Here is a 20,417-nt window from a genome sequence, read left to right as displayed (position 1 = left end):
CTACTCATCCCTCTTCCTCTGCCCCACCCCACACTGGCTCTCTCTCTCTCTCTCTCTCAAATAAATAAATAAAATCTTTAAAAAAAGAAAAAGAAAAGCAGGGTTCCTGGGTGGCTCAGTTGGTTAAGCATCCAGCTCTTGATTTTGGCTTAAGTCATGATCTCAGGGTTGTGAGATTGAGCCAGCCTCAGTGTCTGCACTGAACACAAAGCCTGATTAAGATTCTCTCCCTCTCTCTACCCTGTCCCTCCCCTGCTCATGCACTTGTGCTGTCTCTAAAATAAATAAATTTTTAAAAACAAAAGAAAAGTGATACAATTAATGTATGTTTGAAGGCAGACTATGGTGAAAAAAATTGACCTCAGAAATACTTGGCAAGAGTTCAGGTGCTGAAGACAACAGTTGCAGTGGGATAAAATTAACTTATTTAAAGGATCTGTTTTCTAGATGTATCAGCTTCCCCAGAATGTGAAGCAAACCAGATTTCTCCTTATGCAGCAGATACCTCAACCTTCAACTGAATGTTTTTTTATGGTAGAGAGTAGCTGAAATTTCACTATTAGGATACTTCTGCTTTTTGCCAGCATTTCTGAACATCCTGTGTAGGGAATTCTTTCCCTTTGTGATCAGTTATTATGTAAGTGTTTAAGACTTGGTGATACACCTTTTATATATAGTGTAATTTGAGAAAATGCGAGGGAGTCATTTATGACTAATGAACCACCTAAAAATTTGCTCTTGTTTTTAACTGCTAGCAATAAGAAAATTAAATTGAAAATTAAATTTGATATTCTAAAAGGAAGATAATTATGGAGAAATGCAAAGTGTCAGTGTTCTGTAATAAGGCTTTGCTATCATTTTTTTTCTCTAGCATTTTCTTGAGTTGTGAAAACTGACATTATAGAGGTTCATACTATTAAAGTTCATCCTCTCCTCTTGAACATATTTATTCAAAGGTCTGGACTGGAGCCTGGAGTATAGTCATTTTGAACAAACTCCCTGGTGGTCTACTGAACACCCATGTTTGAGGACAATGCTCTGTGATATAGATTGGAAAATTAAATCACATAGTGGCTGAATGATTTACCTAAGCCAATGATTCTCAGATTTTCTGGTTCCAGGACTCATTTATATTCTTAAAAATTATTGAGGACTCCAGTGTGTTATATCTATTGGGATTTACTGTTTCAGAAATTAATTTTTAAATGCTCATTAATTAAAATACAACTGTAAATCCTGTACATGTGAACATAAAATAACACATTTTTAATTTAATTAATTTAAAAAATATTTTTAAAAAGATTTTATTTATTTATTTGACAGAGGGAGAGAGAGAAGCACAAGCAGGTGGAGCGGCAGGCAGAGGGAGAAGCAGGCTTCCCGCTGAGCAGAGAGCCTGACACGGGGCTCGATCACAGGACCCTGGGATCATGACCTGAGCCAAAGGCAGATATTTAACCGACTAAGCCACCAAGGCATCCCTCAATAACACATTCTTATGAAAAATATATCTTCCAAGTTAAATAATGAGAGGAATGGCATTGTTTTTTTATTTTTGCAAATCTCTAACTTCTGGCTTAATAGAAAACAGCTGCATTCTCATATTTACTATTGCATTTAATCTGTTGCAGTATGTACTTTTGGAGAAAGGGGTGCCTTAATAGCTTTTTCAGGTAATTGTGGGTATTCTTTTTCTTTTTTTTAAATTTTATTTATTTATTTGACAGAGAGACAGCAAGAGAGGGAACACAAGCAGGGGGAGTGGGAGAGGGAGAACAGGCTTCCCGTAGAGCAGGGAGCCCGATGTGCGACTCGATCCCAGGACCCTGGGATCATGACCTGAGCGGAAGGCAGACACTTAAGGACTGAGCCACCCGGGTGCCCCGTGGGTGTTCTTTGATGCTACTACACAAACACTGGACAAAGTGGCAATTTCTTAAAAGTTAGTTGCAGTGAGGAATCTGAAACCGTATCAATGAAATTATTATACTCTGTTACCTTAAAATTCATTGATCTGTCTTTCACTTTGATTGCTTTTACCTATACATGATTTTATAACATGCATTGGTCATTTGAAAAATACTGGTTAAGCAAATTATGCAGGCCACCCAAATGTTGATGCATTTTATTATACAATGTTAAAAAATCACATTCATTAGTATTAACACTAATTTCATCAGAAAAGTCTGTAGTAAGCTATCAACCCATAGTGGTGGATTTAAGTTTCCCAAAATTCTAATTTTGCTCGAAAGCTCAAATTATAATTAATAATTGTCAGTAAACACTGTCAGTTGTTTTCTTTGAAGTGACAGGCTCGCTTTGTTCATTTTTGAAAAAGTGTCTGCCATATACCTGAGTCTGAATAACCTTGGTGTTTGTTCATCATTCTTTCGTGTGGCGTAACATTTCTACCCATAGTTATTTCAAAGGGATGAAATGCTGTTTTACTGATTCCTTAAGTTAGAGAGGTGGTAATGTGTTGCACAGATTTCCAAAGTATTTTTCTGAAAATTGAACATTAAGGTACTATTGTTTAGGGCCTGAAATTTTCCCAAATATCTGATTGTGTTAGATGAGGTAGAAAGGAAGTGCCCTACTGGATAGTCAGCTTGAGAAGTATCTTACATATATTTAAGTACAAGAGGTCTTCTAAAAACATTTTATAGGCAGCTTTCCTTGTGTTTGAGTTATAACTTCCTGAAAATATTTGTTCCTATGCCTAAAGATGTCTTTGGTGGACTTGGGGAAGAGGTTGCTAGAAGCAGCAAGAAAAGGCCAAGATGATGAAGTGAGAACATTGATGGCAAATGGCGCCCCCTTCACCACAGACTGGGTAAGCTCTTTCAGTTATTCCCAACGTGGGCTTTTACCAATTTCTGCCTTTTTTTTTTTTTCCAAAGATTTTATTTTTAAGTAATCTCTCTACCCAATGTGGGGGCTCAAACTCACAACCCCTGAGATCAAGAGTCACATGCTCTACTGACTGAGCCAACCAGGCGCCCCAGCATTGCCTAATTTTAACAATTCAATGAGCCAATGTCCTCTATCCTGTGGTGATTAATTCATAACTTTAGAGGCCAGCAGGTACTTAGCACTTCACAAAAAGGAAGAAAAGGAAACCTATGAGATTAGCATTTCTATTAATAGACCTGAAAAGAGCAATGTGAGTTAAATTGTCAGGCAAAGAGGCTGAACATATATGAAATGCAAAGAATAAACAGCATAGGCTTAAAGTAAAGGACCTAACACAAAGAAAGGAATAGTTCTTTGGCCAAAGTGGCCAAAGATAGATCACTCTTTCAGGATTTACTTTGAGATGATCCAGGCTGCTTATTGCTATTGACACGCCATTGCTAAAACTTTATTGCCTTTTCATCTCATCAGTCTTTTTGCTTTGCATTACTGTGGCAACAGACTTCTATTCCAGCCAGTTAAATTTGCACACCAAATCTCAGTATCTTTCTAATTTCTGCCCTTTTCCTAAGAATTATTTTGAACCCACTATCCCTTTCCAATGCAGAATGTTCTTGTTCATCTGTTTTTTGTTTTGTTTTGTTTTTTACCTTCTTCTAAGCTTTGCTTAACATCATGTCCTTTAGAGAATCTTTCCGGATAAATCCATCTGACTTAAATCCATTATACTTAGCACTTATTTAATTGGTGGTATATTTACTTGCCTGTTAGAATATTAATTTCTTAATTCTTTACTTCTGTTGCACAACCAGATTCTCACTCAGACAAGAACCGTAGACTGTACCTCTTGTTCATTTGTGTCTCTCCACTTATGATTTAGGACTCTGCACACAGTTGATATTCAATGAGTATTATTTTCCCACAGCTTGGAACATCACCCCTCCACCTTGCAGCCCAGTATGGTCATTATTCCACAGCAGAAGTGCTCCTTCGAGCAGGCGTTAGCAGGGATGCCCGGACCAAAGTGGACAGGACCCCTTTGCACATGGCTGCAGCTGATGGACATGCGCACATCGTGGAACTGCTTGTTAGGGTAATAGTGGCAGATCTGTACTGTGAAAAAGACACCCACCTCCCTGTTTTCTTACTTAAACGAGTAGTAGGAAACTAGGCTGGGAAAGATTAAGTTTAGGACAGTTCATAGCATAGATTTGTGTCTCTTTCAAGAGACATCATGGTGATGAGGATTTTGTTTTCTAATCTTTTACAGGCTAAGCAGACTTTATTGATTTTTCTTCATTCCCTTTCTGCAGGTGTTTTCTGTACTTATGCCTATTTTTGTAGGCATTCAGCTCTCTGTTAATAAATGCAACAAAAATCTGTTCTTTTCCCCATCCTTTCCCATCTGTTATAATTTCCCACTTGTCCTTAGAAGACCCACTCATTGAAGACAATATGACTGTCATCATTCAGGAAAATTTGAAGAATGTTTTTCCCTTTGATATTTCTTTGTGATCTAAATTTGAATATGTGTAATCTCCATGGAAATTCTCTTTATTTGGCTGATGGGATCGTGCACCTGTGCTACCATTACCAGTGTCTCTTTGAAAAAAATTACTGTTCTGTGACAGAATGGTGCAGATGTGAATGCCAAGGATATGCTGAAGATGACAGCTTTACATTGGGCTACAGAACACCACCATCGAGATGTTGTAGAGCTACTTATCAAATACGGAGCTGATGTCCATGCTTTCAGCAAGTTTGATAAATCTGCCTTTGACATAGCCCTGGAGAAAAAGAATGCTGAAATTCTGGTCATCCTTCAGGTCTGGTTCTTTTTATACCCCCAGAATATATTTTAGTTGAAGTTAAGAATTGAATTTTTTCTGTTTATCAAGGTATTACTTCTAATATGTCTCAGTCTTATGATTCGGTGTCATTGGTATCTTTAAAAATACATATATAGCTTTGTAGGGGCACCGAGTGGCTCAGATGGTTGGGTGTCTGCTTTCGGCTCAGGTCATGATCCCAGGATCCTGGGATCAAGCCCCTCGTTGGGCTTCCTGCTCTGCGGGGAGCCTGCTTTCTCCCTGTCCTGCTGCTGCTCCGCCTGCTTGTGCTGTCTCTCTCTCTGTCAAATAAATAAATAAAATCTTAAAAAAAGAATAGCATTCTATAAAGCCCTGAATTATTCATGGTGATTGGAGAACAGTGTTGTGGCCAGTACAAAAACAAGATTTGTTTGGCTTTAGAATGTTTTTTTCCTCTGTGAAAATTTCCCTCTTTCTTTTTTTTTATTTCTGTTTTTAAGATTTTATTTACTTATTTATTTGAGAGAGAGAGCACGGTGTGGAGGGCTGGAGGGGGAAAGAGAGGGACAGCAAGTAGGGCTTGATCTCACGATCCCACGACCCCAAGATCATGACCTGAGCTGAAGTCTAAGTCTGACACTCAATTGACTGAGCCACCCAGGTGCCCTGAAAATTTCCCTTTCTAATTGAGCTTGACTTGGGACAATGTTAAAAGCCTCACTGGGGTGCCTGACTGGCTCCGTTGGTAGAGCATGCGGCTTTTTGATCTTGGGGTCGTGGGTTCAAGCCCCACATTGGGCTTAGAGATTGCTTAAATTAGTCAACTTTTTTTTTTAAAAGTCCCTTTATGTTTTCTGAATGTACATCAACTGATATGAGGCAGTACATAGCTCTGACGCATATTGAGTCATAAGGAAGCCATCTCAGAGTTAAAAAGTAGCTGTGACAATTTCACCCATTAATTTCTTTTTTTTTTAAAGATTTTATTTATTTATTTGAGAGAGAGGGAATGAGAGATAGCACAAGAGGGAAGAGGGTCAGAGGGAGAAGCAGACTCCCTGCCGAGCAGGGAGCCCAATGTGGGACTCGATCCCGGGACTCCAGGATCATGACCTGAGCCGAAGGCAGTCGCTTAACCGACTGAGCCACCCAGGCGCCCTCACCCATTAATTTCCTAAGCCAGCACTTGTGCATCAGGGAATAACAGGATGAGGGATACAAAGATTAATAGGACATGGCCCTGCCCTTAGAGTGTTTACGGTATGATGAAGGTAAAGACAAGAAATGGGGGGCCTGGGTGGCTCAGTCGGTTAAGCGACTGCCTTCGGCTCAGGTCATGATCCTGGAGTCCCCGGATCGAGTCCCACATCGGGCTCCCTGCTCAGCAGGGAGTCTGCTTCTCCCTCTGACCCTTCCCCCTCTCATGTGTTCTCTCTCTCTCATTCTCGCTCTCTCAAATAAATAAATAAAATCTTTAAAAAAATAAATTAAAAAAAGAAATGAAACATTACAATACTACGTTGATAAATTTGATACTTATCAAGTGTTACAGGATCGCAGAATAAATGATGCTTAAGGAGAAGATTAAAGTGTATGTAGAGGAGTGCCAGTGAGGAGCATGCAACTCTTGATCATGAGCTCGAGCCCCACATTGGGTGTAGAGATTATTTTATTTTATTTATTTATTTTTTAAAGTTTTTATTTATTTGACAGAGAGAGAGTGAGCACAAGCAGGGGGAAGGGCAGGCAGAGGGAGAGGGAGAAGCAGGCTCCCTGCTCAGCAGGGCAATGCGGGGCTTGATCCCAGGCCCCTGGGATCATGACCTGAGCCTAAGGCAGATGCCCAACCTACTGAACCACCCAGGCGCCCCTAGAGATTACTTAAGAAAAAAAAAAAGTATATGTAGAATCTGAACTGAGTTTTGAAGGAGAAGTAAGCAGAGAAGTAAGAAAATGATACTCTAGGCTAGAAAAAGAGCAAATCAGTGACATAGAGGTGTGAAAGGATATGGAATATTCAGGAAAGAGTAAGTTCTGTGACTAGAGACTGATCAAGGGAAGTGGAGTTTGGGAGTAGCAGGAGCTAAGCCTTAATGATTAGGCTGGGTTTTGAATGTAGGGGTGTTACATGGCAACGCAAAGGAGTTTGGACTGTTTGGTGGGCAACGGGGATCCAATAAAACCTCTAAACACAAGATTGAGATGATTCTTTTTTTTAAGTAGACTTCATGCCCAACATGGGGCTTGAACTCATGACCTTGAGATTGAGTCCAATGCTCTACCGACTGAGCCAGCCAGGTGTGCCCCCCCCACTTTGTTTTAAGATGATTGATTGGACTGTGGTATGCAGACTGGAGAGAAAAGACACTTAATGCTAAATCACCATATGGTGACTGACTAGGTCAGGCAAGAGCCAGTGAAGGCTTGAATTAAGGAAATAATAGTGGAGGATAGAAGGGGGCTGATTCAAGAAGAATTTAACAGTAACCAGAAAATGAATAATCTGTTTCAATTGAAGCTCTTAGTCAAACGGATAATTATATGTAAAAAATAGGTAGCCGTTTCTGCTGCATTTTCAGGGGTTTGTTTATTCCTTTTTTCTGACTGATGGTTCTATATAGTCTGGTTGTCTTCTTTAGCCTTCAACTCCTTATTTAGAGCTCTTTTGTAATTGGACTTCTTAAGTAGATATCATGTTTGTAGAAAACTGCTTCTGAGGGGCACCTGGGTGGCTCAGTCATTAAGCGTCTGCCTTCGGCTCAGGTCATGATCCCAGGATCCTGGGATCGAGCCCCGCACTGGGCTCCGTGCTTCTTGGGAAGCCTGCTTCTCCCTCTCCCACTCCCCCTGCTTGTGTTCCCTCTCTTGCTGTGTCTCTCTCTGTCGTAAAAAATAAATAAATAATCTGGCACTCATTTATTTGTTATATATTCTCTTAGGAATTTCTTCAGTGGCAAAATGGAACAAGTAGTTGGACAAAACTCTGGAGAATATTGTTCTCTGTAGATTTGCTGCAGGGATCTCCTGCTAGCACATTGACCTGTATATAATTGATCATAGAAAGTTCATGCTGGAAATTACTTCTTAGGCTGCCCCCTCATTTTCCAAATAAGAAAAAACAAGTTCCAGACAGGTTAAGTGGATTGTCTAGACGTTTTCGCAAATAATACACTTTTTTTTGCAAATGATAATACTTTTTCTTTAAATTAGAAATAAACTTGGGAGAGGCGCCTGGTGGCTCAGTCGTTAAGCTTCTGCCTTCTGCTCAGGTCATGATCCCAGGGTCCTGGGATCGAGCCCTGCATCAGGCTCCCTGCTCAGCGGGAAGCCTGCTTCTCCCTCTCCCACTCCCCCTGCTTGTGTTCCCTCTCTCGCTGTGTCTCTCTCTGTCGAATAAATAAATAAAATCTTAAAAAAAAGAAAAGAAAGAAACTTGGGAAAGCAACCTAACATCTTTGTTGCCCTGGTCTGGAAAACAAACAAACAAACAAAACAAAAAAGAAAAGCAGTAGTCTTAATGAGAACTCTGAGCCACAACTTGTTCTGCTCCACAGAGCATTGGGGTGGGGGTGGCCGTTCAATAACTGTATAACTAGGGCTAACAAGTTCTGACTTTGAAACATCCTGCCTTGTTTTGTAGGAAGCAATGCAGAATCAGGTGAATGCTAATCCCGAGAGAGCCAGCCCTGTGACTGTGGCTGCCCCATTCATCTTCACATCTGGAGAAGTAGTCAACCTCGCTAGCCTTGTTTCTTCAGCCAACACCAAAACAACCTCAGGTAGTAATCTGATAACGTGGCATTTATTTTAGACTTAAAATGAACAGGACCCCAGTTTTTCCTGTGAGATGCATTCATACCCTGATACCCACTCATTTATTAAAATATTCTCCAAATAGAAGATTTATAATAGATTTTAAAGCCAATGCATTTATTCTTCCTGGGGGAAGGGGAGATCATACACAGGGATTACACCTGAGTGCTTACTGTATTAAAAGTAAAATATTTTCCAGATTAATCTGTATGTGACCGCAAAATGAAAACATAAGGGTGCTTCAATATGGTACCACTAAGGAAAATAGTTAAATATTCATAGTCTAAAACAGTGACAAATAAACCAGAATAAATGTAAATGGGTGTTGGAGTGCTGATATAAAAGAGGTACATGTGATTATTTGAATAAAGTGTAAGAGCTTTGATTTGTTCTTGGGAACGTAAGTAACAACAAAATAGAGAAAAGCACATTTTGAGATCTGTATGTTTTTAACAAAAGGAGCAAACTGAGCTATTTTCAACATTTCTTTACAAGTATTTGTTTTACAATGAGGGAATTTGTGTCCTCGTTTAAATAAATTTTCCAACTGACTCAGTTTCTTTTTCTAACTTTCACTTAAAAATAAGACACTGTGGGGCGCCTGGGTGGCTCAGTCGTTAAGCGTCTGCCTTCGGCTCAGGTCATGATCCCAGGGTCCTGGGATTGAGCCCCATGTCGGGCTCCCTGCTCCGCGGGAAGCCGGCTTCTCCTCCCACTCGCCCTGCTTGTGTTCCCTCTCTCGCTGTGTCTCTCTCTGTCAAGTAAATAAATAAAATCTTAAAAAAAAAAAAAAAGACACCGTATTCCTAGTTAAGTTTGTATAATATCAAAGAAAGATCTTGAGTGAAGTGTTATTATTGAGGGGCAATGTGGCAAAATAGAACAGATAACAGTGTACATAAAATTTTACATTCAGTACTGCATTCAAATACTGGTTTATTAATTGACCACATGCTTGACCTTGGGAAACCTCTTACTTCTCTAAGCCTTCTTTACTTTTTTACAAAATTGGGATATAATAATACCTACTTTGGACTTCAGTAATAGCTAGTGTTAAATGAAAATATAAGTCCTCAATGAAAATTTATTCTGTTATGCCCTCAAGGGGGCAGTAATGACCTTCATTTTATAGGCCATCAACTATCATTTAAAAATCACTGTGATTTGCTTTCAGCTTGATAATTCAAAAAGTTTAGGTTAAATATACATATACTCGTAATCAGAACATTCACAGACTTTTGGATTTGTTGTGGTTCAGGCCACAGTGATTAGAACAAGTACCTTTATAATCCAAAAGTCTTTAGAAGCCAGTAAAGTTATATGTTCACAAACATGTAAAAGGAGCTAGAGTTGGTAATCTAACTATTCAAATTCTTCAGACCCTGATCTGAGATGATAAGCAAAGTTGAAGATATTTAGGATACAGCTTCTTAGCCTTGGTTCCCATGGGCATATATCATGTTTGTCCTGTTGCTTTTGGCAAACCTATTGTTTCTGTCTTCGGGATGTTGCCAACTCCAAATTAAGATTGCTAAACCACCACATAATAGGGCTGATCTCTCCAGTGTCATCTTACCCATGAAACTGTTCTACCTACCTCTCCCTTCAGGGGAGATAACCAATGCAGATAAAAGAAAGGAGAAAAGTTTTAAGACAAATTCAGGTTGTATTATTCAGCTGGGTTAAAGGATTTTCTTTTCCTGAACGGTGGGTGGGTGGCTGCTTTTTTCCCATTAACCAGTTTTTTTATTTTTTTATTTTTTATGTTTTTGAGAGAGAATGTGTGCAGGTGTGTGTGCAAGCTCGGGAGAGGAGGGGCAGAGGGAGAGGGAGAGAGAAAATCCCAAGCAGGCTCCATGACAAGTGCAGAGCCGGACGTGGGGCTTGATCTCACCACCCTGACTGAGATCATGACCTGAGCCGAAATCAAGAGTCGGATGCTTAACTGACTAAGCCACCCCCCTTTTCTCCCCATCATCCAGTAATTAAAAAAAATTTTTTTTTAAGATTTTACTTATTTATTTGACAGAGAGAGAGAGCCAGAGACCACAAGGAGGGGGAATGGCAGAGGGAGAGGGAGAAGCAGGCTCCCCGCCGAGCAGGGAGCCCAACGCGGGGCTGGATCCCAGGCCCCTGGGATCATGACCTGAGCCAAAGGCAGACGCCAAAGCAGCTGAGCCACCGAGACACCCCCATCCAGTAATATTTTTAAGAATTAACTGAAAGTATCCTAGGATTATCATTTTGATGGATATTTTTTATAACAAAATTCATATTATAAAGTTTGCTTTCAATTTTCCATTTGTGACTAAAGATATCACTGATCATCAGTGCTACCATCAAACTGCAGTGGTTCAGAAAGGCAGACTAAATTAAACATTACTCAGGGCAAAAAAGAGTTATGGAGATGAATTTCCTATTTCTGTAGGATCATAAGATGCGTTCCAAAGTCAAATATAAATAGCTTTGTATTGGTTCATAAAGAGTACAGGCTTTGTGGAATCTAATGAATTGAGTTCTAATCTGGACTCTGACATTTACTGCCTGTGTGACCTGGGCAAGTTACTTAGTTTTTCACCAACTCACTGAGATTGCCTAGCCTACCATAGCACACTCCCCTAAATCCTGGTATGAAGAGTTTCTCTAAGCCACATTCTGAATAGGTAGCAAGAGTCATCCCTGATAATGCCATTTTAAAACAACAGCATCCATGTGCATTTTACTTTATTTGGTGTTGGGTCTTATATTGAGGAGAAGGAAGCAATTAATATTGTTTAACAATGAAGTACCTAATTTTCCTAAAATTCACTGGGCTAAGTCTAAAGAGGTAATTTGTATCATCTCTTTTTAGTTTCAGCTGTGTATGTCAGAATATTAGACCCAGTTTTTCACAAATGTTCTTTTTTCATTTTGCTGTTAAGGGGAAGCTGGGTGAGTCATTATGTCTAAATCAAAGGAAGAACACCCTTAGCTTGGTATCATTATGTGCTAAAAAGTATACAATGTTTTCTTTCTTTTTTTTTTTTTAGAATTTATTTATTTATTAGAGAGAGAGAGAGAATGAGAGATAGAGAGCACGAGAGGGAAGAGGGTCAGAGGGAGAAGCAGACTCCCCACTGAGCAGGGAGCCCGATGCGGGACTCGATCCCGGGACTCCAGGATCATGACCTGAGCCGAAGGCAGTTGCTTAACCAACTGAGCCACCCAGGCGCCCTACAATGTTTTCTTAAGAAGCAGTTTTACCCAGCTATTCTACTTTAACTGAGTGACCTACCTGATGTTTGGCCTACTTGAACTTTAATTATAACAGCCCTGTTGTGTATATTTGTGTGTGTGTGTTTTAACTGTGGTAAAATAATAACAATCTTGTTTTTTGATTGCTAGTGAGTTATTGTCATATATATTCCAACCTCCTTGAGGGATATATATAAAAATATATATAAAAATTGCTTGTTCCTTTTTTGTTTCATTTGTGAGTTCTTATGTCAGTGTTTGGTATGATAAGCTAAGTGATGGGAAAAGCATGAATTTAGTAGAAACATTAGGGAATAGGCTATAGCTGGATCTTGCTTTGCATGAAGTCATTGGATAGACATAGATTCCTTTCTGGAGGTCAGGCACTGTGTTCCACTCAGACTGATTGGTTCCCTGAGTATTTTATGAGAAAATTAGAATAAAACAGAGTTATCATCACTATCGCCACTGTAATCCCCCAATGCCACTATCATCCAGAAGCTAGATTAAGATCATTTGTAGTTGGGGCGCCTGGCTGGCTCAGACTGTAGAGCATACAACTCTTATCTCAGGGTTGTGAGTTCATGCCCCACATTGGGTGTAGAGATTATTATTTTTTTTAATTTTTTTTTTCGATTTTATTTATTTGAGAGAGAGAGAGAGATAGTGAGAGAGAGAGCACAAAGGAGAGGGAGAAGCAGGCTCCCCACAGAGCAGGGAGCCCGATGCGGGACTCGATCCCAGGACCCTGGAATCATGACCTGAGCTGAAGGCAGACGCTTAACCGACTGAGCCACCCAGGCGTAGAGATTATTAAAAAAATAATAATAAACTTAAAAGAAGATAGTTTGTAGCTATTAGGAGTACTATACAAGTGATCTACTTTTTGAAATTTAAATTTATAAACCGGTTAAATTACTTACATTAATCATATCAGAAAAGGATTCTTTGCTCTTTGGATGGATTTATTATAAGGAGTGTTAAAAAGGAATTTCCTTAAGTATTTTTAAGTATTTTACAGATAATTGGCTTTTTGACAGACAAAAGGCTGGAAAGAATCTTTAAGCATAGTTAGTGGGAAAACAAAAATTGAGAGTACATTGGGGCACCTAGCTGGCTTAGTCAGTAAAGCATGCAACTCTTGATCTTGGGGTTGTAAGTTCGAGCCTCACATAGGGTGTAGAGATTAAAATATAATCTTAAAAATATACCTTAAATATAAAAACCTTAAAAATAAAATCTTAAAAAAAATTAAGGGGCACCTGGGCGGCTCAGTTGGTTAAGCATCCGGCTCCTGGTTTTGGCTCCGGTCATGATCTCATGGATTGTGGGATCAAGCCCCACATCAGGCTCGTGCTCAGTGTGGAATCTGCTTGAGATTCTCTCTCCTTCTCCCTCCATCCCTCACCCCTCACATGCACACATGTTCTCTCTCTCTCAAATAAATAAGTAAATCTTTAAAAAAAATTAAGAGGGGCACCTGGCTGACTCAGTCAGTGAAGCATGCAACTCTCGATATTCGGGTTGTGAGTTCAAGCCCCACATTAGGTGTAGAGCTTACTTAAAAAAATAGAACCTTAAAAAAAAAATTAAGAATACATTTAAAAAGAAGATAAGTGTATCACTCAGAGTCCAGTCAGGAGACAAAGCTACATGGTGATTTGTATAATTTTATTATAATATATAATATATATAATTTCTAAGATACCTAAACATACATGTACAATTTATAAAAAATTATTTGTAATAGTAGATTAACTAAGAGGTGAAGAGAGCCCTAAAGAATACAGGAATAACCAGTATAGGGAGCAGCCATTACTTTTGTATGACAAAACTTAATTTCACGCTGTCAAGAAATATTGATAGGGTCCAGCTTCAGTATGACAAGGCAAGGCAGAGAAGGGTAGATTTGGAGCTGAGAGGCAATAAATTCACAACTGGCACAGAAGTATCTTCAAAATTATAATGAAAGACATATAGGGAAATGCAATTCATTTTATAAAAGTTAAATTTATGCAAAACTGTCAAGTAATGCTTTTGGTTCATAAAGTTAGGCATGCCTGTTGCCAGATCTAATGTACTTTCCTCCTGGAACTTAGCTGTAAGAATAACACACAGATACAAGAAGAAAAGGTTATAAAAAAGCACATCATGACAAAACTAAAGTAGGTAATTATTTTTAGCATGAATCAATTGTACTACTCTTTGATGTTCAATAAACTAAATGTCCGGCTTTTAACTGTCCTTGCATTAGAGGTCATTCTGAGTCTTCCCACCTGTCTAGCTGATGGGTAGATGCAGTATGGTTAAGTAAAGCCTGCGGGGTCTCTTCCCTCAGCACCACCTAGTTTAGGGTAAAGCATGCTTTGTGTGCTTACTGCCTGCTGCCAGGGAGAACTCTGTACAGCCAGCCTAGGGAGTAGGCGGCACTCTTGGTCTGTTGGCTCCTAATGCTCAGCACTGTCAGTGCTGAAAAAGTGAGCAAATGGGAATATAGTGGCTCTATACTAAGTATATTACCTTAATCCACTTTATTTTTTTATTTTTTTTAAAGATTTCATTTATTTATTTATTCGACAGAGAGATACACAGCGAGAGAGGGAACACAAGCAGGGGGAGTGGGAGAGGGAGAAGCAGGCTTCCCACAGAGCAGGGAGCCCGATGCAGGGCTCAATCCCAGGACTCCGGGACCATGACCTGAGCTGAAGGCAGACGCTTAACCATCTGAGCCACCCAGGTGCCCCTACCTTAATCCACTTTAAAGGAAAACCTTTCTAAACCAAGAGTGTTAACACCATGATCATTGGTTTATACCAGTTTGTATTGGAGAGGAAGGGGAAGGACATTAGAATGAAAAGCTGAGGTTTTGATTTAATAAAAGCCATTTTTAGTTAATCTCCATTTATTCTGTCTGTCAGACCTCATTTACCTTTTTTACCAAAATAGGTGACCCCCATGCCTCCTCAGCACCACACTTGTCAAATTCCACCACCTCAGTGCTGGCCACCCTTGCAGCTCTTGCTGAGGCATCAGCCCCCTTGTCCAACTCCCACAGAGCCGCAGGTAGGTAAGGGATGTCTGCTGGGTGAATCGCCATTTCTTCTTTTGTTTTTACATTTCCAGCAGATTTAATTTGCATGAAATATTTAAAAATTATGGTTAATTAGAGACATCTAGGAAAGAGGAATGTAGAGTCATTGAGCATCAGAAAGAAAAATCACTAAGCAATAGAATCAGATGGCTGAATAATATTAGAGAATGGCTTAGTTATTTCTTCGTATTTTTGTGGTTTCAAGTTTGTTTGCCCTGACTCCAGTTGCTTCAGATTGAAATGTTTAGTCTTCTACTAGCAGATTATTTGGGAAATACTCTATGTTGTGTTTTGACTGATGCTATCATAGACTGATTCAAAATAGCAGCTTAGATACGTTGTATTTAAAGCATCAAAATACATAGGACTGCTATGTCTCTCATTGTCATATTCTGTATACTTCAGGGTGGCTTGCTTTTATTTTCACTGGAGATGATATTTTGGCATTTCCAATGGAGTTGGGCAGATATATGCTATATAGTGGCCTTCTGATATACAGAACAAAAAAGGTTCAAGTCACTTAGCCAGAGCTGGTAGCCTGTGGGGAGAAGGCTCAGGGCTTCATATAAGTAGGGGCAGACAGTCATAGGTAGGGCTAAATTGTCATCTAGGAATCTTTCTGGAGCCTTCTGACAGTCTGCTCCATTATAAATGAAAGCAGATTGTTCTGATTTCTTTCTGTCATTGACATTTGGGTGGTGAGAACATTCCTCCGATTCTGTTTTTCCGACTGGCAGTAATCATAAAGATCTCTACTCAAACATGTATGAGTGAGCAGCATGACAGAGGGAAAAGCAATGTATTAAACTTGTGCTTGTTATTTTGATTTGCTTTTTGATTTTGGATAAATTACTTAACTTCTCCAGGTCTCAGTCTCTTCACCTCTGGCTGAGGTTGGATGGTTGGATCAGATTATCTTTTGAGGTCTTTTCAGCTATAACATTTAACTCTTCTTTGTTTTTAAGAGATGTGAATGTTCTATTTCCATTAAACCACCTGAATGTGTCTTATGTGGATAGTCCATATCCCACTTAGTACAGAGTTCTACCTGTGACTCTTTAGATAGAGAAATTCTGTAGCGGAATAATAGGAACTTTTTTCCTAATAATTATTGGGGATATTGACTAACCAAACTGAAAATCTTTTTTTTTTAAGTTTTATTTATTTAAGTAATCTCTACACCCAATGTGGGGCTTGAATCACGACCCCAAGATGAAGAGTCACATGCTCTTCTGACTGAGCCAGCCAGGTGCCTCCCCCTTTTTTGATTACCAAACTAAAAATTTTGATTCAACATAATATATATAAAGCTCTTAGAAAGGTATCGGGTTACACTGTAAATAGTCAGTGTTAGTTGCTGTTAATTTTATTGTTTGTCAGAAGCCACCTGCCATTTGTGTCTGCCATTGTGCCATTTGACTTCATCAGTGCTTTGTCTACTTGACATTTTATTTTGTTAACTCACTATTAAATACCTCCATTTTCTTATAGAAACAGATCTACTCTGCAATTATTTTTCTAAGCTCCATAGATTTATTTAGTCTTTTAAGATGCTTCTTGAAAAAAGAATTCCAAGATCAAATAGGCTGGGGAAGCTCAGTGTATCTTATGCCCTGTTGGAGAATCACAGTGCTCATTAGCCTGTTGGGGTTTCTCATACTTTTTACCAAACAAACAAACAATTTAAGCATATATAAACTGGCATTTTGAAAGTGTATTTGTGCATAGAACCCATCCTTAGTGAAGGGAGTTAACATCTCAGTGAAGACATTTTAGAAAATACTGTTCTATTGCATTCACTATTTTCTTTTCTCTTCCGACTTAGCATTGTTCACTAGAGTTTGCTTTAGAAACTTAAATCTAACTTCTTTTTTCAAGTTTTCCAGTTTCAAGGAGGCTGAAATTGTTATACTCCTATTTTTTAAAACGCTGAAATTTCAAATTCATTTTTGTCATCTCTAGCTAATTCAGAGGAAATTATAGAGGGAAATTCTGTTGACTCATCAATCCAGCAAGTGGTGGGGAGCGGAGGCCAGAGGGTCATCACCATAGTGACTGATGGAGTCCCTCTGGGTAATATCCAAACTGCAATCCCTACTGGAAGCATTGGCCAGCCATTTATCGTAACTATGCAAGATGGACAGCAAGGTGAGTTATCCCATTCAGAGAAGTGTTTATGAAAAGATATGTTAGAGTGTGCCTGGGTGGCTCAGTTGGTTAAGTGACTGCCTTCAGCTCAGGTGATGATCCTGGAGTCCGAGGATCGAGTCCTACATCGGGCTCCCTGCTCAGTGGGGAGTCTGCTTCTCCCTCTGACCCTCTCCCCTCTCATGCTCTCTCTCATTCTCTCTCTCTCAAATAAATAAATAAAATCTTGAAAAAAGAAAAGAAAAGATATGTTAGACACTCCATATTCCTCTAAAAATGAGGCATTGAAGTAACTAGTGGGACTAAAAGAATGACAGATACCAAAATGGCTCCAAGAAAAAAAGAAACGGATACTAGGCTGGCAAGGCCTAATTTCCCTAATATATTTAAATTTGTGAGTAAAAGCCAAAAGTCTGGTAGAAAAAAGAGGAAATTGTAAGAACTGGTAGTTTACAGAAAATACTGGTGGATCTTAAAAATATGGAAATATGTTCAACCTACTTCATACATAGCAAGAGAAATGCAAGTCATTTCTGCACTGAGATACCATTATAACACTGTGTTGTTAAAGGTGTGGGGAAATAGGCACTCATAAATCACTGACTGGCTCAGTCAGTAGAGCTTGTGATTCTTGATCTCTGAGTTGTAAGTTGCAGGCCCACGTTGGGCGTAGAGAATATTTAAAAATAAAATCTAAAAAAAAAAAAATCACTGCTGAGAGTGTAAATTCATGTATCCTCTAAAGAACTGATTGCAATATCTATCAGTATTTTTTTTTAAGATTTTATTTATGAGAGAGAGAGAGAGTGCATGCTCTCAGGGAGGAGGAGCAGAGGAAGAAGCAGACTCCCCACTGAGTAGGGAGCCCGACATGGGGCTCATTCCCAGGACCCTGAGATCATGACCTGAGCCAAAGGCAGACACTTAACCAACTGAGTCACCCAGGCACTCCCAATATTTATCAGTATTAAAGATACACATACCTTTTGGCTAAAAAGTTCTTTTGTAAGAATTTATATTCACACACACGGAAATGAAATATATACTAAGTTATTTGTTACAGCATTATTTGTAATCATCCAAGATTAAAAAGAACCTAAGTAGATGTTAGCTATACTTGTGGTGAACATAACATAATGCATAGAGAAGTTGAGTCACTGTGTTGTACACCTGAAACTAATGTAACATTGTGGATCAACTATACTCCAATAAGTGAAAAATAAAAAGAACCTAAGTATATGTCAGTAGGGAACTTGGTTAAAGAAATGGTACACCCATACATTGGAATACTACACAGCTATTGAAAACAATGACGAAATGCCTTATATACTAGCATGGTCTCATCCCCAAACCATATTGTTAAGTGACAAGAGTAAGATGCAGAACAGTGTGTAGAATATGCCACATTTGTTTTTTTTTTTTAAGATTTTATTTATTTATTTGACAGAGAGAGACACAGGGAGAGAGGGAACACAAGCAGAGGGAGCAGGAGAGGGAGAAGCAGGCTACCCGCGGAGCAGGGAGCCCGATGCGGGGCTCGATCCCAGGATCCTGGGATCATGACCTGAGCCGAAGGTAGACGCTTAACGACTGACCCACCCAGGTGCCCCTACATTTGTATTTTTTAAAAAAAGGGGAAATATATGTATATTTGCTAATATAGTCATAGACTTAAAACCATCTCTGAAGGAACATTCAAGAATAACATTGATAACATTGGTTGCCTCCTTGCTTGTGCTCTCTCTCTGTCAAATAAATAAATAAAATCTTTTTAAAAAAGGGGGGGTGGTGCCTGGGTGGCTCAGTCAGCTAGCTAAAGTGTCTGCCTTCGGCTCAGGTCATGATCCCAGGGTCCTGGGATCAAGTCCCACATCAGGCTCCCTGCTCAGCGGGAGGCCTGCTTCTCCCTCTCCCGCTCCCTCTGCTTGTGCTGTCTCTCTCTTCCCCTCTTTCTCTGTCTCCATAAAATAAATAGATAAAATCTTTTTAAAAAAACAAACAAACAACATTGGTTGCCTCTTGAGAAGGCACCTGAGTAGCTGGGGATGGATGGGAGACTTTTCACTACATATGCTTTTATAACTTTTATATTTTTTAAATTTTAAACCTTATATTTTTAAAGATTTTATCTATTTATTTGAGAGAGAGAGAGAGACAGAGGGAAGAGGCAGAGGGAAAGGGAGAAGCAGACCCCCCTCTGAGCAGGGAGCCTGACTCCGGGCTTTATTCTGGGACCATAAGATCATGATCTGAGCCGAAGGCAGATGCTCAACTGACTGAGCCACTCAGGTGCCCCATAACTTCTAATTTTTGAACCACATGAATGTATTACTTATTCAAGAAATATATCAGTAATTTTTTTTTTAAGAGAAACTAATCATTACCACCTCATTCCTTAAAAATACTGGAGTTTGGGGGCCCCTGGGTGGCTCATTTGGTTAAGTGACTCTTGATTTTGGCTCAGGTCATGATCTTAGGTTGGTGAGATTGAGCCCCTCCTTGAGCTCCATGCTGGGCATGGAGCCTGCTTAAGTGTCTCTCTCCTGCTCCCTCTGGCCCCCTCCTACTTTGCTTGCACTCTCTTTCTCTCTGTCTAAAAAGAAAAAAAAATTGGAGTTTGAAAGAGGAGGGTTGGTTTATTGCAATTGAGTCACCGAAATTTTGACTTGGCCTAAATAATGATGGGGATTTTATAATTTTCAAACTATTTAAATTGGTGGATCTTTGTAGCATAGAAAGAAAAAGTACGCATTAAACCTGTATAATTGGGGCACCTCGGTGGCTCAGTCGGTTAAGCGTCTGCCTTCGGCTCAGGTCATGATTGGGATTGAGCCCCATATTGAGCTCCCTACTCAGTGGGGAGCCTGCTTCTTCCCTCTCCCTCTCCCTGCTCATGCTCTTGTGCTCTCACTCTCTGTGAAATAAATAAATAAAATCTTTAAAAAAAACCCTATATAATCCAAGTTTTGGTATCATAAAATCTTACTAGTTTTATTTGGAAATATACTATTGATGTTTTTGTGAATATGGTTTAAAGTTTTGGGGCTTCATTGGGTAGGTGAGAAACTCTTAATAATGGAGTTAAATGAGAATGGAGTTGTTTTGAGAGGAAAAATATTTGAGGTTTTACACTACTTTTTAGAAGTGTATTTAACCAGGCACAAAGAAGGAAAGCTGAGATTTTGTGAATTATCTGCAGGAAGTTTTAAAATCCCGACTAAAGTGCCTTTTCCATTTAGCAGGTATCTAAGCTGTTTCTTATTGCCATCAATTGATGAATACCCAAGGAATACAAGCTAATTTTTAAATCAACCAAACCAAATAACTATGTAAATTTTCTGTTTTAAACAAAAATCATAATGTACCCTAAAACCTAAATAGAATTTTAAACTTTTTTATTTTGTGAC

The 20,417-nt window shown here is 39.2% G+C and overlaps 1 protein-coding gene across 7 annotated transcripts in view; it reads left to right on the top strand.

Annotated features, from left to right (window-relative positions):
- Positions 1-20,417, top strand: part of GABPB2 (GA binding protein transcription factor subunit beta 2) — a 31,133-nt gene that overhangs the window by 2,455 nt on the left and 8,261 nt on the right. For 2 of the 7 annotated variants that reach the window (XR_012376907.1, XM_025858318.2), the window contains exons 2-7: positions 2,726-2,833; positions 3,839-4,006; positions 4,545-4,739; positions 8,365-8,503; positions 14,718-14,834; positions 16,825-17,010. Coding sequence is in view for 6 of the 7 variants with exons in the window: in XM_025858318.2 (XP_025714103.1) it covers positions 2,726-2,833; positions 3,839-4,006; positions 4,545-4,739; positions 8,365-8,503; positions 14,718-14,834; positions 16,825-17,010 (913 nt within the window). In the remaining variant the exon portion in view is untranslated. Of the gene's footprint in view, positions 1-1,631; positions 1,674-2,725; positions 2,834-3,838; positions 4,007-4,544; positions 4,740-8,364; positions 8,504-14,717; positions 14,835-16,824; positions 17,011-20,417 lie in introns of all 7 variants that reach the window. The other 5 variants (XM_025858319.2, XM_073888497.1, XM_073888496.1 and 2 more) reach the window with 5 other exon arrangements.

Source organism: Callorhinus ursinus, unplaced genomic scaffold (assembly GCF_003265705.2).
Source record: "Callorhinus ursinus isolate GAN/ISIS: 27379988/994484 unplaced genomic scaffold, GSC_fseal_2.0 scaffold90, whole genome shotgun sequence".
Lineage (NCBI taxonomy): Eukaryota > Metazoa > Chordata > Mammalia > Carnivora > Otariidae > Callorhinus > Callorhinus ursinus.
Note: the sequence above shows the minus strand (reverse complement) of the source record. Positions and strands in the feature narration are given on the sequence as shown.